At 38.7% G+C, this 18,048-nt stretch overlaps 1 protein-coding gene across 1 annotated transcript in view; it reads right to left on the bottom strand.

Annotated features, from left to right (window-relative positions):
• Window positions 1-17,137, bottom strand: part of TMEM242 (transmembrane protein 242) — a 47,092-nt gene extending 29,955 nt beyond the window's left edge. Inside the window, exons 1-3 of the mRNA XM_060029722.1 lie at window positions 17,000-17,137; window positions 16,387-16,487; window positions 1,358-1,495 (exon numbers count right to left, since the gene is read on the bottom strand). Coding sequence (XP_059885705.1) covers window positions 1,358-1,495; window positions 16,387-16,487; window positions 17,000-17,087 — 327 coding nt within the window. The 5' untranslated portion in view covers window positions 17,088-17,137. The remainder of the gene's footprint in view (window positions 1-1,357; window positions 1,496-16,386; window positions 16,488-16,999) is intronic.
• Window positions 17,138-18,048: the final 911 nt, after the last annotated feature.

Genomic DNA, 18,048 nt, shown 5'->3' with positions numbered 1-18,048 from the left:
TGAATCACTCCTATCAGCACGCACACATGCTGTTAATTCTCCCAACTTTAAAAAAAAAAACAAAACCTCTCTTGATCCCATTCCCCCTTCTAGCTACGACCCCATTTCTTTCTTTCTCTTTACAGCAAAGCTCAAGACTTGCCCATACACACTGCCTCCAAGCTCTGTCCTCCATTCTCCTTCGGATCCACTCCACTCAGGCTTTACCACCAATGACCACCACATGTCAGTGAACTACCAGTTCTCATCCTACATGACGTATACCCAGCATCCTCCTCCTTGAAAGATGTTTTTTCACCTGGCATCCAAGTCACCATTCTCCTGGTTTCCCCTGCTTCTTCAGCAGGGAAACCTTCTCTCATTCCTCAACCTCTAAACCTTAGGAGCTCCTAAACCAAGGGCTCCTTCCTCAGACCTCTTCTCTTTTCTCTCTACATTCACTGCCTATGTGAGCTCATCTGATCTCATGGTTTAAATACTATCCACATACTGATTTAGATCTTCACCTTGACCTGTTCCCTGAATTCCAACTTCTATATCTAACTGCTTGCTTGACTCTCCACTTGGCTATCTAAAATCTACCTCAAACTCGTAAGTCCCAGACTGAGCCCCTGACATGATCCCCTAATATCTGCTCCTTTCACACTGGTCCCATCCATTTTCCAGTCGTTCAGACCAAAAGCCTGGAGACATCCTTGACTTTTTCTCTCACCTCCCACATTCAGTTTATAACAAGTCCTTGTTGCCCCTACCTTCAAAATATATCCAGAACCTCTCTTCATCAACTCTACTTCTGCCACCCATTCTAAACCACCACCAATTCTCACCTGTCACAAACAGCCTGGTCCACAGAACTTCCTACCAATAGTTTAAATAAAAAGAAGCCAAATATTCCGAATGTACAGCTTTTTACCTTGGAGTATAAGTTACACACACACAGGTACTAGGCTCTTTTTCCAATAATGTGTAAACACATTAATAATTTAAATAATAATTTTAAAATGCTTTATTTTAAACGATGTTTATATATATGGATGTCAAACAGCATAGAAAGTTGTTCCAAATTATTTTACTGAACAAGTAGCTCCCACAAATTTATACAGAACGAACATTTGCTATGCATTAGTCATTACTTAATTATATTTGAAGTTTCACCACTCTTATATATTTAAATTATTTATATGATTTACAAGTAATGAGAAGCTACCTAGTTATTAGTAAAAATTTAGTCAATTCTCTATCATCACTTCACAAGATAGTGAATAAACTGTATGCAAATTTGAAAACCTGGAAGATTTAGACCTCACAAAGTAGAATAAACATTCCAGATAGCAATTACAGGACTGCAGTTACTTACACTGTGAACTCCTAAGGCCTTCCAGACTGCGAAGCTGATCACACCAACCCCACACCAGGCATAAAGTGAGCCCCACCCCAGGGCTCGCAAGGCAAGGGAAGACCCACTCTCCGGTAAGGCAGCCGTGGCCACACTTCCCTGCAATGAAGACACAAAGGTTCTGGTAAAAATCATCATTCTGAAAGAAAAAATATTTGGAAAGTGTTTGAAATTAATGACTCTCTGTGTCAGCACCATGATACTAGGAAGCCAGACCAACCCAAGTTCATGCACTTAATAACTGCATGACTTAAGGCACAACTGCTCTGACAAATATTTGAGTGTGCAAGGCACCGTGCCAAGATCCGCGCTAGGTACACAGAGCAACTTCTTTCTGACAGAACACTTAAGACCTGGTGAGGGAGGGGGGAAACACGGACAACTAGAAGTAAATTATGATCTAAATGGAAAGGGCAACGACAGAACTGCATATACATACAGGGCACTGTGTACCCAGAGAAGGAGGACACCTGATCGACTTGCAAGAAGGGGAAGTTTTAAGGAAAGCTTCCTGGAAGAGGTGTGCTAAATCTAAATTTGAGAAAAGACTTGTGATATAACTCATTATGAGGACTTCTAAATATTTATGCAAAATGCCTGACATATAGTAGAAATTCAGCTCCTGGCAACTATTAATAAGAAACTAGAAAAACAACAGTAACCCTCCTCCCAAGTTTCAAGATATAATATTAAGGTAAAAATCTACAATTATACTAATTGAACAACTTTCAGACTATCAGCATAACAAACTTGACTAGAGAAGAATAAGAATGCAACGAGCACTTCAAAAAGGAATAACCGAGGGAGATCCCTGGTGGCCTAGTGGTTAGAATTCCAGGCTTTCATGGCTGTGGCCTGCGATTATGGAAGTGAGATCCTGCGGGCGAGGCCAAAGGAAAAAAAAAAAAAACCTGCCCCCATTACGAAATGTGCTGGGGTTGGGGGAGGGGTGGGTGCACTGTAAAAAGAGATACTGGGAGGAATGGTGTACCAATTTCTAAAGTCCCTTCCAATTCCATGACTTAGTAATTTATGAATTTATTTATTTATATTTATTTATTATTTTTGGCTGTGTTGGGTCTTCAGTGCTGCGTGCAGGCTTTCTCTAGTTGTGGCGAGCGGGGGCTACTCTTCGTTGTGGTGCGTGGGTTTCTCTTGTTGCCGAGCACAGACTCTAGAGCACGCAGGCTTCAGTAGATGTGGTGTGTGGGCTCAGTAGTTGTGGCTCGTGGGCTCTAGAGCGCAGGCTCAGTAGCTGTGGTGCACAGGCTTAGTTGCTCCGCAGCATGTGGGATCTTCCCGGAGCAGGGCTCGAACCCATGTCCCCTGCACTGGCGGGCAGATTCTTAACCACTGTGCCACCAGGGAAGCCCCATGTTTAAAATGTAAGTTGACAGTGTATTTTTATTTAAAGATTTAAACTGAAATAAAGAAGATACTCCTCCACTACACTGGTCAGACACTCATTGGAGGACAATATCTAGGGTTAGTGTCTACTAATTTAGGTTAGAAGGAGCTCATAATAAGAAAACAACAAAACAGTAAAGCTCTGGTATGAAGGGAACTAATTTAATTTTTTGTAAAGTATGGTGATTCTATGGATGTGGTGAGCTCTTTTTCCATATCTATTGTTTCATGAATAAAACTGCACAAGTGGCATTCACATGCTAAATGTTTCTTTTTACTATTGATACCATTAAATTACATTGATCAGAAGGACTAAAGCCACATTTTTCCTTATACTGTTAAAGGACCATTAATCTTATTTTAAAATGAGATTAATTTTTAAATAAGATTGCAGGACTGCAATCTCCCAGGGATCCTGTATTTCCAAATACTATATCACAGTTAATAATTATATATATATATATATGCACATAATTATATATATATTGCTCCCTTACTATATGACAAGCACTGTTCAAAGCATTTTGCATATAGTAATTCATTAAGCATTTTACTTCACCTTACTCTGTGAGACATGTACTATTATCCTCATTTTACTAAAGACCAACTAAAGTAGAGAGAGATTAAATAACTTGTTCAAGGTTTCATGCTTATAAAAGCTAGAGCACTTCAGCAGCCTGGCTTTACGGACTAAGTGGAATTTGCCATTCAGTCATTTATCACCTCTGATTCTAAATACAACACAATACAAAATGTAAATGAAAGTCTCTTTTTAAGTGGAAACAAATCATAGTGTAAATTAGAATAAAAACATCATTACTTAGGATAAATCAAATATTTACACTACTGGAAGTAGAGAAAGAAGTGATAATACTTACGGGCCTACTTGAAATGTAACCAAGGGGCATTCACTTATTCCCATAGTTTGACATGAATATGAAATGTAATTTATCTTTAAAAATTTTTTTAAAGGAGACTGCAGAATTTAGGAAATATTAAGAATTTATTATTTTTCCCTGTGAGCCTGTCTGCTAAAACACATTAAATATCAACGAACAAAAATAGTCAGAAACAATAAAAACTTGAACTTCCTCAAAAGTTGTATCTTATTTTTTTCTGATTATATATCATTGTGGAAAATTTGGTATGTATGAGAAAGCATAAGAATGAATGGAAAAAAACTCCCTTTTATTATTTAGTAAAAACCATGTTAGACATTTTGACATATTCTCCCTCCTTCTGATTGTGGACATTTTAAAAACAACTTAACACCATTAAAATGTTCTTAATCTTCAACTTTCATCCTCTCGTGTCAAAAACTCAAATATTTTTACTGGTTACACGGCACTGATTTATCATAATTTACTTAGCCATTTGTTATTAATGTACACTAGTTTCACTTTCTTATATTAATTTTTTATATTAAAAACTTCTTTGTGCCTAAACACTGACTTGCATTTCTGATTAAGTCCTTGGGGAAAATTCCTCAAAGTAGAATTATTAAGTGGAGAAGCATGAATATTTTATAAGCTGATAAACACTCTAAACTGTTTTTCAAAAGGTTTTTCTAAGTTACAATGCTGTTTTATGAGGACCATTTCAAGTTGGCCTGCATTAGATGGTCTCAGTAAAAATAAAAACATGAAAAAAGAAACCTTTGAAATTTATATAAGACTATTTACTTTCTTTGCGGTACGCGGGCCTCTCACTGTTGTGGCCTCTCCCGTTGTGGAGCACAGGCTCCAGACGCGCAGGCTCAGCGGCCATGGCTCATGGGCCCAGCTGCTCCGCGGCATGTGGGATCTTCCCGGACCGGGGCACAAACCTGTGTCCCCTACATCGGCAGGCGGACTCTCAACCACTGCGCCACCAGGGAAGCCCTATAAGACTATTTATAACTTACATTTCTATTGTTACTGAGAATTATTTGTCCAAGTTATTATAAGTCAATGTTCACATCTTTTGAATTGCATATTCATGTTTTTTGTCCATTTAAAGTTTTCTGATTTGTATATTCTTTCTATATTAATGTTCTTTGAAGCCCTTATACCTATCATATGTGCTATCATATTTCCCTAGTTTGGTTTGCTTTTATCCTTTTATTTTGCTTATTGTTTGTTTGTTTTTGGTCAAAAATGCATTCTAATGCTTTTAAACTTACTAAAATTTCCCTCATCTGGAAATTGGTTCAAGATGGCAGAGTAGAAGGACATGTGCTCACTCCCTCTTGCGAGAGCACCTGAATCACAACTAACTGCTGAACAATCATCGACAGAAAGACACTGGAACTCACCAAAAAAGACACCCCACATCCACAGACAAAGGAGAAGCCACAAAGAGACGTTAGGAGGGGCGCAACCACAATAAAATCAAATCCCATAACTGCTGGGTGGGTGACTCACAAACTGGAGAACACTTATACCACAGAAGTCCACCCACTGGAGTGAAGATTCTGGGCCACACATCAGGCTTCCCAACCTGGGGGTCCAGCAACAGGAGGAGGAATTCCCAGAGAATCAGACTTTGAAGGCTAGCGGGATCTGACTGCAGGACTTCGACAGGACTGGGGGAAACAGAGACTCCACTCTTGGAGGGCACACACAAAGTAGCGTGCACACTGGGACCCAGAGGAAGGAGCAGTCTCCCATAGGAGACTGAACCAGACCTACCTGCTAGTGTTGGAGGGTCTCCTGCAGAGGTGGGGGCCTGCTGTGGCTCACCATAGGGACAAGGACACTGCCAGTAGAAGTTCTGGGAGGTACTCATTGGCGTGACCCCTCCCAGAGTCCACCAATGGACCCACCAAAGAGCCTGTAGGCTCCAGTGCTGGGTCACCTCAGGACAAACAATCAACAGGAAGGGAACTCGGCCCCACCCATCAGCAGTTTTAAAGTTTTACTGAGCCCTGCCTACCAGAGCAACACCCAGCTCTACTACCACCAGTCCCTCCCATCAGGAAACTTGCACAAGCCTCTTAGATAGCCTCATCCACCAGAGGGCAGAGAGCAGAAGCAAAAAGAACTACAATCCTGTACCCTGTGGAACGAAATCACATTCACATAAAAACAGACAAAATGAGAAGGCAGAGGATTATGTACCAGATGAAGGAACAAGATAAAACCCCAGAAAAACAACTAAATGAAGTGGAGATAGGCAACCTTCCAGAAAAAGAATTCAGAATGATAGTGAAGATGATCCAGGACCTCGGAAAAAGAATGGAGGCAAAGATCGAGAAGATGCAAGAAATATTTAACAAAGACCTCAAAGAATTAAAGAAAAAACAAACAGAGATGAACAATACAATAACTAAAAGGAAAAGTACACTAGAAGGAATCAATAGCAGAATAACCGAGGCAAAACGGATAAGTGACCTGGAAGACAGAATGGTGGAACTCACTGCCATGGAACAGAATAAAGAAAAAAGAATGAAAAGAAATGAAGACAACCTAAGAGACCTCTGGGACAACATTAAATGCAACAACATTCACATTATAGGGGTACCAGAAGGAGAATAGAGAAAGGACCTGAGAAAATATTTGAAGAGATTATAGTCGAAAACTTCCCTAACATGGGAAAGGAAATAGCCACCCAGTCCAGGAAGCGCAGAGAGTCCCAGGCAGGATAAACCCAAGGAGAAACACACCAAGACACAGAGTAATCAAATTGACAAAAATTAAAGACAAAAAGAAAAATTTAGGAAAAAATGACAAATAAGATACAAGGGAACTCCCATAACGTTAACAGCTGATTTCTCAGCAGAAACTCCACAAGCCAGAAGGCAGTAGCATAATACATTTAAAGTGATGAAAGGGAAGAAACTACAACCAAGATTACTCTACCCAGCAAGGATCTCATTCAGATTCAACAGAGATATCAAAAGCTTTACAGACAAGCAAAAGCTAAGAGAATTCAGCACCACCAAACCAGCTCTACAACAAATACTAAAGGAACTTCTCTAAGTGGGAAACACAAGAGAAGAAAAGGACCTACAAAAACAAACCCCAAACAATTAAGATAATGGTAATAGGAACATACATATCAATAATTACCTTAAACGTGAATGGATTAAATGCTCCAACCAAAAGACACAGGCTTGCTGAATGGATACAAAAACAAGACCCATATATATGCTGTCTACAAGAGACCCACTTCAGACCTAGGAACACATACAGACTGAAAGTGAAGGGATGGAAAAAGATATTCCATGCAAATGGAAATCAAAAGAAAGCTGGAGTAGCAATACTCACAGTAGATAAAATAGACTTTAAAATAAAGAATGTTACAAGAGACAAGGAAAGACACTACATAATGATCAAGGGATCAATCCAGGAAGAAAATATAACAACTATAAATATATATGCACCCAACATAGGAGCACCTCAATACATAAGGCAAATGCTAACAGCTATAAAAGAGAAAATCGACAGTAACACAATAATAGTGGGGGACTTTAACACCTCACTTACACCAATGGACAGATCATCCAGACTGAAAATTACTAAGGAAACACAAGCTTCAAATCACACAGTAGACCAGACAGATCTGATATTTATAGGACATTCCATCCGAAAACAGATTACACCTTCTTCTCAAGTGCACATAGAACATTCCCCAGGACAGATCACATCCTGGTCACAAATCAAGCCTCAGTAAATTTAAGAAAACTGAAATCATATCAAGCATCTTTTCCAACCACAACGCTATGAGATTACAAATCAATTACAGGGAAAAAAACGTAAAGAACACGAACACATGGAGGCTAAACAACACGTTACTCAATAGCCAAGAGATCACTGAAGAAATCAAAGAGGAAATCAAAAAATTCCTAGAGACAAATGAGGATGAAAACACAACAATCCAAAGCCTATTGGATGCAGCAAAAGCAGTTCTAAAAGGGAAGTTTATAGCAATACAAGCCTACCTCAAGAAACAAGAAACATCTCAAATGAACAATCTAAACTTACACCTAAAGGAATGAGAGAAAGAAGAACAAACAAAACCCAAAGTTAGTAGAAGGAAAGAAATCATAAAGATCAGAGCAGAAATAAATGAAATAGAAAGAAAACAATAGCAAAGATCAATAAAACTAAAAGCAGGTTCTTTGAGAAGATAAACAAAATTGATAAACCTTTAGTCAGACTCATCAAGGGAAAGAGGGAGAGAACTCAATTCAATAAAATTAGAAATGAAAAAGGAGACGTTACAACAGACACCACAGAAATACAAAGCATCCTAAGAGACTACTACAAGCAACTCTATGCCAATAAAATGGACAACCTGGAAGAAATGGACAAATTCTTAGAAAGAGGTAACCTTCCAAGACTGAACCAGGAAGAAATAGAAAATATAAACAGACCAATCACAAGTAATGAAATCGAAACTGTGATTAAAAATCTTCCAGCAAACAAAAGTTCAGGACAAGATGGCTTCACAGGTGAATTCTATCAAATATTTAGACAAAAGCTAACACCCATCCTTCCCAAACTCTTCCAAAAAATTGCAGAGGAAGGAACACTCCTAAACTCATTCTACAAGGCCACAACCCTGATACCAGAACCAGACAAAGATACTACAAAAAAGAAAACTACAGACCAATAACACTGATGAATATAGATGTAAAAATCCTCAACAAAATACTAGCAAACAGAATCCAACAGCACATTAGAAGGATCATATACCATGATCAAGTGGGGTTTATCCCAGGGATACAAGGATTCTTCGGTATATGCAAATCAATCAATGTGATACACCATATTAACAAACTGAAGAATAAAAACCATATGATCATCTCAACAGATGCAGAAAAAGCTTTTGACAAAATTCAACACCCATTTATTATAAAAACTCTCCAGAAAGTGGGCACAGAGGGAACCTACCTCAACATACTAAAGGCCATATACGACAAGCCCACAGCAAACATCATTCTCAATGGTGAAAAACTGAAAGCACTGCCTCTAAGACCAGGAACAATACAAGGATGTCCACTCTCACCACTATTATGCAACATAGTTCTGGAAGTCCTAGCCACGGCAACCAGAGAAGAAAAAGAAATAAAAGGAATGCAAATTGGAAAAGAAGTAAAACTGTCACTGTTTGCATATGACATGATACTATACATAGAGAATCCTAAAGATGCCACCAGAAAACTACTAGAGCTAATCAATGAATTTGGTAAAGTGGCAGGATACAAAATTAATGCACAGAAATCTCTTGCATTCGTATACACTAACAACGAAAGATCAGAAAGAGAAATTAAGGAAACAATTCCATATATCACTGCAACAAAAGGAATAAAATACCTAGGAATAAACCTACCTAAGAAGGTAAAAGACCTGTACTCAGAAAACTATTAAGACACTGATGAAAGAAATCAAAGATGACACAAACAGATGGAAAGATATACCATGTTCTTGGATTGGAAGAATCAACACTGTGAAAATGACTATACTACCCAAAGCAATCTACAGATTCAATGCAATTCCTATCAAACTACCAAAGGCATATTTTTACAGAACTAGAACAAAAAATCTTAAAATTTGTATGGGGACATAAAAGACCCTGAATAGCCAAAGCAATCTTGAGGGAAAAAAACAGAGCTGGAGGAATCGGGCTCCCTGACTTCACGCTATACTACAAAGCTACAGTAATCAAGACAATATGGTACTGGCATAAAAACAGAAACACAGATCAATGGAACAGGGTAGAAAGCCCAGAGATAAACCCACGCACCTTTGGTCAACTAATCTATGACAAAGGAGGCAAGGATATACAATGGAGAAAATACAGTCTCTTCAATAAGTGGTGCTGGGAAAACTGGACAGCTACATGTAAAGAATGAAATTAGAACACTCCCTAATACCATACACAAAAATAAACACAAAATGGATTAAAGACCTAAATGTAAGACCAGACACTATAAAACTCTTAGAGGAAAACATAGGAAGAACACTCTTTGACATAAATCACAGCAAGATTATTTTTGACCCACCTCCTAGAGTGATGGAAATAAAAACAAAAATAAACAAATGGGACCTAATGAAACTTGAAAGCTTTTGCACAGCAAAGGAAACCATAAACAAGATGAAAAGACAACCCTCAGAATGGGAGAAAATATTTGCAAATGAATCAACAAAGGATTAAACTCCAAAATATATAAACAGCTCATGCAGCTCAATATTAAAAAAACAAACAACCCAATCAAAAAATGGGCAGAAGACCTAAATAGACATTTTTCCAAAGAAGACATACAGATGGCCAAGAAGCACATGAAAAGCTGCTCAACATCACTAATTATCAGAGAAATGCAAATCAAAACTACAATGAGGTATCACCTCACACCAGTTAGAATGGGCATCATCAGAAAATCTACAAACAACAAATGCTGGAAAGGGTGTGGAGAAAAGGGAACCCTCTTGCATTGTTGGTGGGAATGTAAATTGATCCAGTCACTATGGAGAACAGTATGGAGCTTCCTTAAAAAACTAAAAACAGAATTACCATGTGACCCAGCAATCCCACTACTGGGCATATACCCAGAGAAAACCACAAATCAAAAAGACACATGCATCCCAATGTTCACTGCAGCTCTATTTACAATAGCCAGGTCATTGAAGCAACTTAAATGCCCACTGACAGACAAATGGATAAAGAAGATGTGGTACATATATACAATGGAATATTATCAGCCATAAAAAGGAACAAAATTGGGTCATTTGCAGAGACGCGGATGGACCTAGAGACCGTTATACAGAGTGAAGTTAAGTCAGAAAGAGAAAAACAAATATCATATATTAACGCATATATGTGGCACCTAGAGAAATGGTACAGATGAACCGGTCTGCAAGGCAGAAGCAGAGACACAGATGTACAGAACAAACGTATGGACACCAAGGGGGGAAAGCGGGGAGGGGTGGTAGTGGGATGAATTGGGAGATTGGGATTGACATATATATATATACTAATACGTATAAAATAGATAACTAATAAAAAAACTATTTAATAGAAGACATGAAGAGATTAAAATAAATAAATAATGTACATGACAATTTAAAAAAACATCTTATTGCTACAAAAAAAGCTAACCATCATTGGTGCCTTCGGCAAGTCAGTAATCTTTTTATCATAGTCACATCAGAGATCACTGATCATAGATCACTGTAACAAATAAAGAAAAGCTTGAAATACTGAGGGAATTACCAAAATGTAACACAGAGACGCAAAGTGAACAAAAAAAAAAACCTTCCCTCATTCAAGTCCCAGTCATTTCTCTTTCCTTCTAGCTGTATTTTTTTTAAAAAAAACTTTTACCCCTAACTTTTTAGCTCAGCTGGTATTTACTTTAGTTTTAATGGAAGTTGATAACTAAAGGGAGTTTACTCCCCCAATAGCTTAGCATCTGCCCCAGCACCACTCTATAGATTAATCCTTCTCCCAACTTATTTAAAAAATTAGAGAGATTTGTTTCTAAGCTATTTTCGTAATGTGAACTGAGTTTTTTAAATAACAGAATCACACATCTAATTATAGAATCATTAAAAAGCCTTAATATCCAGAAAGTATATCATACTCATTACTTTTTTTTTTTTGCAGTACGCGGGCCTCTCACTGCTGTGGCCTCTCTCGTTGCGGAGCACAGGCTCCGGACGTGCAGGCTCAGAGGCCATGGCTCACGGGCCCAGCCGCTCCGCGGCATGTGGGATCTTCCCGGACCGGGGCACGAACCCGTGGCCCCTGCATCGGCAGGCGGACTCTCAACCACTGCGCCACCAAGAAAGCCCATACTCATTACTTTTCATCAAACATTTCTTTACCATTTTTATCTATTAATTCTTCCAGAAAAACCCTGAAACGTTTTGTCAAGTTCTCCAATTCCCATTCATTAGCATTTTCATTAGAATGACATCAAACATTAGCTAACTGGCAAGAGACAGCAAATTTATAACATCCTGTCTTTCATCGGCAAATATATTTCCATTTACTCAAGTCTTATTTTTTTAAGAATTTTCTTTATATTGCTCAACCCATTTCTTAATAAAGGTTTTTTTATGCATGCATTTGTGATTGTGAATGTTATTCATAGTACATAGAAACACTTTATCTGTATCCCCATGCCTAGACCTAGCAGATCTTATCTAATGACATACTTTTTGTAGATATATCCTGGTCCTGACCAGATTTTCAAGAGATTTTTTCTTTAGCCATTTTCTATGATGAAAACAATATACCACTCTCTAATCTTATTCCTTCTTCTCATGTCGCTATAATTTCAGCAACAGATCTCACACAAATGCACTAATTTCTAATTGGCTTGCATTTTCATCCAGAAGCAGTATCATTAACCAAATATTATTACAGCAGGGTCAGTTTACGTGCTTTGGCTTAAATTTTATTTTAGAAACTTAAATTAAAAATCTCTTATTTCCCTAAGAAGAAATTATATATGTATTACAGATGTACATAAATTTTTAAAAGTCTACACAAACCCACATTTGTTTTGCTAAGTAAAAAAGGTAACTATGTATAAAAATAACCCTTAATAACACAGCAATACTCCAAATAAAATCTTAGGTTTGCCAAATTTTCAGATTAAAAAAAAAAAGGTACATGCTGTATTTGTATATCAGTCTCAGAAATTGATTGTGAAAGGAAGTGAGTTATTATCAGTTACTGTCTACATACTTCCAAAAATGAATTTTAGTGGAAATGATGTTAAAAAATTGATCTGCCCTTATTATTAAGTTTTTAAAAGTCTAGTCACAAGCTTTATCCGCTGGAGTTATACATCACATGACCTTCATATAGCCTGCTCAGAATTTTCAAAATGAACACTGACTGGTTGCAGGGAAAGACTGACTTGCCAAAAAATAATGTTGCTTTGAAAGATCTTTACATATAACCAACCACATATGCTAGTCACATATATATAAATGAAAACTACCTTTTTCTTCACTACCACATTGTTTATTTTTTTCATTTAAATTAAAATGAAGCCATGTGCATATGGAAGTTTGAATTTAACAAATCACAATGCAGTTATGATATTTAATATCCAAGATAAAACAAAAAAATTATTTTCCATTATTTTGTGTTTATAATACCTCTTATGCTTAAAGACACGGGTGCCCCTTATCTTGTATCTATTTTAACAAGAATTAATCTATTATTCACAGGTGCAGGACCTATCAAGAACGAATTGTTCAGCTTTTCCAGAAAGTTAACTGCTTACCTAAGAATAAGGCTCATGTTTTTAGTTTAGTTTTTTTTTTTTTTTCAGTTTAATCCTGGGCTGAATTTGACATAAATCAAACTGATATTTAAAAAGAATGCTCAATCTAGCTATTTCCCCTACAGAGCATTCTTACCTGATACATTTTGCTATATTCTTTACATCACAGAAATAGCCGTGTTGTTGTAACATAAACAATATATATTTTTAAAAGATTTATTTTTATAATTTCTCATAAGTTGTAACTGTATCAGAAAGATGATGACTCACCCTCATGGTCTGTTCATTACCTAAATGGGTCTTGAAATAACTGTTATTTGAAGGATATTTAACCTCCAAAACAGGGGTTCTCAAACTTCCTGGTCTCAGGATCCATTTACACTTTGATCCCAAAGATTTCTGATTATGTGAATTAAAATAACCATCTTACAAAACAAAACATTTAGTGCAAAGATAGGCAACGTTTTACATTTTTGTTACTTTTTTAAATGTCTGGTTTAATAAAGACAGCTGAATTTTCATATACGTGTCTATATTCAATCTGTTGCAATATGTTTATTGGTTGAAGTATATGAATAAAATCTCTCCTCATACAGACATGTGGTTGGAAAAGGGAGGAGTATTTTAATAGCCTCCCTTCTTTGATACTATACCCAAACTCAACAAATAGTTTCTTAAAAATTATCTGCAATATGGAATATAAAATCGTATCAATGAATTTTTGTACTTTATTACATTAAAACCCATTAGTCTAATCTGCATTTTTGAATGGAACTTTTATCCAGGCATCATGATCATTCAGAAAATAATGATTTGCCAAGATAACAGTTATCTTTCAACTGTTGACATCATTTATTTATTAAATACCAAAAAATTACATCATTCATATCCCTACCAATCTCATTAGAATAGCTTTTTAGGGACTTCCCTGGTGGTCCAGTGGTAAAGAATCCACCTTATAATGCATGTGATGTTCAATCCCTGGTCAGGGAACTAAGCTCTCACATGTCGTGGGGCAACTAAGCCCACGTGCCATAACTACTGAGCTCATGCGCCTCAACTAGAGAGCCTGCGTGCCACAACTACAGAGCCTATGTGCTCGGGAACCCACACGCCACAACTACAGAACCCACACGCCACAACTACAGAGCCCATGCACCCTGGAGCCTGCACACCACAACTAGAGAGAAGCCTGTGCACCACAACGAAGAGCCCATGTGACGCAATGAAGATCCCATGTGCCACAACTAAGACCCAACAGCAGCCAAAAATATATTAGATAAATAAATAAATAAATAAATCTTTAAAAAAAAGAAAAGCCTTTTAAGTGTTTGAGCAGCTGGCAAGCTCACAATGGCAGACACACGTTTTCTAAAATCTAATTTTTACTCAAAACCTGGAATTTTATCACTGGCAACAAATACTAACAATTGCTTGCTTGAAGAGACAGGTTCATTTTGTTCATTTTCAAGAAAATGTCTACCAAATACTCACTTCTGAATAACTACAATTTGTCTGTTGCTCTTACAAGTGAAAATAATATGCCATGAAAAAAAGTGGCTAGTTCAGTGTGTATCTCACACACTGCTTTTTCTTGAGAAAAACATACTACTTTGGTATAAAGCAGAAGCGCTTTATGTGTACTTCCCATTTCTTCACACAGAATATTAAAGAGGTTAAGTTCAAGGGTCAAGATATTAAAAATAAATAATTTTACTTCTTCATCAAGGATACTCTTATGCAATGATGGGTTTAACCTCGGGTGCACAGGAAGGAAGAAAACTATGCCTGCTAGTATAGTTTGGGGCCACTGCCTCGACTACAGCAAGGCACCAGCCAGTTTTACCCTCTGTTGTTTCTGTATCATTAGTGCAGGTATCTTAGCAGTATTATGAAAATAACTGACTTTACAGACCCCCAACGGGTCTCAAGTATCCCCAGGGTTCTGTGGACCACAGTTTGAAAACCACCACGTTAGACTATAAAGGCCATGTGTGATATCAAATCTCAGAACCACAAAATAGAATGCAAAGTTGTGAACATGTATATGTGCTTTTTTTTTCCTGAGAGAGAATTGCTAGCTTTCATCAGATTCTCAAAAAAGATCTGTGACCCAAAGGTTATCATGTTAACTTGGATTTAGAAATCAACCAAAACTCCACTATTAAAACACCACTATCAGTCAGGTTTCACTGATTTCTTTCACAAAATATATATTTCTGCGCTGAAAATATTCTGTGACATAGGGGGAAAATGACCATGAGCTCATAACAGTGATTTGGGAAACTCCATAGGAACTCTGAGTATTCAGAGGGGAATCCAAATGCACTTGAAATGTGGTCTCTTGCCATTCTTAAGGCTTAAATATGATTATCAGATTATTAAAGATAAATACATGTCAAAAAGGAATTCAACTGGTTTATGACTTTTCATATAACACTGTATTCCAAGGCAAATATCAAATTGTAATTAGATTGTTATTTGTGTGATTATTTGTTTACCATCTGTCTCCCACACCAGACTTAGCTTTTTGAGGGGTACATATGTTTTGTTCATTTTTGTATCTCTTGCACCTAGCTAGCACAGTGCCTGCACATAAAAGATCCAAAATAAACATTTGTTGAATCAATTAATGGATAAATAAACCTTATGAGGCGGATAGGGCAGAAACAGAACGATACAGAAGAACCACCACAGGGGAAGAAAATTTCTCAACTGGGAAAATGAAGTACACCTGTCCATGACAGCATGACTGCTCAATTTTGCTCATGGAATAAGGATTTTCTGCCCTCCGTAGGTTATAGTCATTCAACCAAAATTTACTGAGCACCTACTATGTTGCAGGCAATTTTCTAGGGAGTGGGGCTGCTGCACTGCACAAGCATGCATGGTTTCTGGGTTCAAGGAGCTGACCTATGTTTTTCATCTATACTAAGATGCACTGTATTTCATCATTTTAACATCTCTGAGAAAAGCCTCTTGCAGTGCTGTGTCAAGAATTTAATTGGCATTTTTTTTCTTTTTTAGTGGTACCTACAATATTGGGGCCTCTTACAACTGAGAATGAGTTACCTAGATTTAGATTTAATGTCATGTTGTGAATAAGAAATGTACTGGATGAGCTTTCAAAGTCTTGTTCTGCTAAAAGTTTAAAAAGCGCATAAAGTACTTCTTTCTAAACGAAAATACAGACAGTTGATTAATTTGTACACTTCCTGAATCTATCAGGTGCACACTGGTTTACTTCTTAAAGTAATGTGAAAGGCCATCAACACTTTCTTTACTTTTCCTAGTCAAAACAGCTGCCATTGATTTGTAAACAACAATAGTGCTATGAATGGATTTCGGTGTCACAAACCTTATTGAACCATTCAGGACTTCTCTTTTTAGCCAATGATAGCGTTGTAACAAATCCAGCCAGCATTCCCGCTGCAGCAACAGTACCAAGGAAAATTCCACCTGTCAAGAGTTTTGGGGGTAGGGCATGGAGGGTGGGGAGAGGAAAAAAAAAACCCTTACGTTAAAAAGATGGACACAAGTAAGTTTCAGATACTATTTAAAAATCACTTTTGAATTTCGAGAAACGATGGCTAAGCAGCTCTTGGCAAAGGTAAATGACAGCGGCTGGGAGACCTGCGTGACCACACGACCTCTGGTTCCTGAGGCCATGCTAAGGTAGAAAATAGGCGCAGGGTCTCTTCCCCTCTTCCCGGGGACAACTGCGTGAAGTTTCTCCAGGGGAGAAAAAAGAGAGAGTGGGAGTTAGAAAAGGGAGGACACGAGAGAAACTGCAGAGGGAATGGGGGAAATGCAGTACATACAGAACAGCTCGCGGGACCAGCCCACGGACTAAACTCAGGGCACCCAAGCGAAGGTCTCCCTGGGCGGGGTGTGAGTGGGAATGCCAGCTCCAGCGCAGGCTAGGGCCCCGGGTGAGGTTACCCCGACACCCGCACCCCACCCCACCACACCTTTAACCACGAAAAGCCGGTCATTAGTTGCCGCCGGAGCCCCCAGCCGAGAAGACGGCTCTCCAGTGCCCGTATCCTCTGTCTCCATGTTTATAAGCCTCCACTACTGCGTCCGGCGCCAACTGGGACCGGGTGGAAGCGAGAGCTAGGCGGAGGAGAAAGGTTCCGCTGCCCCCTCCATCTGTGCAACCTGAATACCGGTCCGGAGAACGACCTTTGCCCCAAAACTTCTGTCCTCCCCCGCGCGCGAGCGGGGAAGCTGCTGTGGCTGCACCCCGGGGGCGGTGTCTTCCAAGGCTGTCAACCAGGGAGGATCATTTGCCTGCTCCAAGGTGATGATCGCTGCACTTTAATATTGTGTCTATTTGAAACACTGCTCAGCTTTGACTCTAGGGGGCAGTGAGGGGTTGCAGATTGCGCCAGGAGCCCAGTCCCAGCCTGGTTAGAGACTGCAGCTCTGTTTCCCGGTGAGCCGTACACTATGTCTGAGGATTTGGCCGGCGTTAACATTTCACGATTCTAAAAAGTAGGCCTCAGCCTTTTCTCTGTACTTTGCTGGGAAATTTCGTAACAGTTGTCGCTTTAGGTGTAAGTGACAGGCTTTATCCCTGGAAGACTGCCAGCCTATGAGCTGTGTGGTGATGCGCTTCCTACCCCACGGTTTGATTGATTGTCCAGCCGAAGGGACTGGATGGCTAGCATGCTGAACTGAAGTGAATGGCACAACCGCAGCCGGGAGAGCAGAGGAGCACCCTAAGGGGTTGCTAACACGGAGCTTCAAGGCTGCCCCAGAGCGGCTCAGCGCCAGCGGCCAACAGACACACCCGGTCTTCACAGACTGGGAGGCTAATTTGCAAAAGGTGGTGGATTCAGTAAGCGGCCATTGAGAGGAGGAGGCTGGTAGTCATAGAAAATCTTTTCAGCCTCTCAAAGACAGACACATGACATCATCTTTTAAAATGAGGCAATCTGTCATTCTTGTTCAGTCTGAACGACAACAGCAAAAGCCATGAACTTCTTGAGATGGGGATGGAGATCTTTATTCATTT

This window comes from Delphinus delphis, chromosome 14 (genome assembly GCF_949987515.2).
Source record: "Delphinus delphis chromosome 14, mDelDel1.2, whole genome shotgun sequence".
NCBI lineage: Eukaryota > Metazoa > Chordata > Mammalia > Artiodactyla > Delphinidae > Delphinus > Delphinus delphis.
Note: the sequence above shows the minus strand (reverse complement) of the source record. Positions and strands in the feature narration are given on the sequence as shown.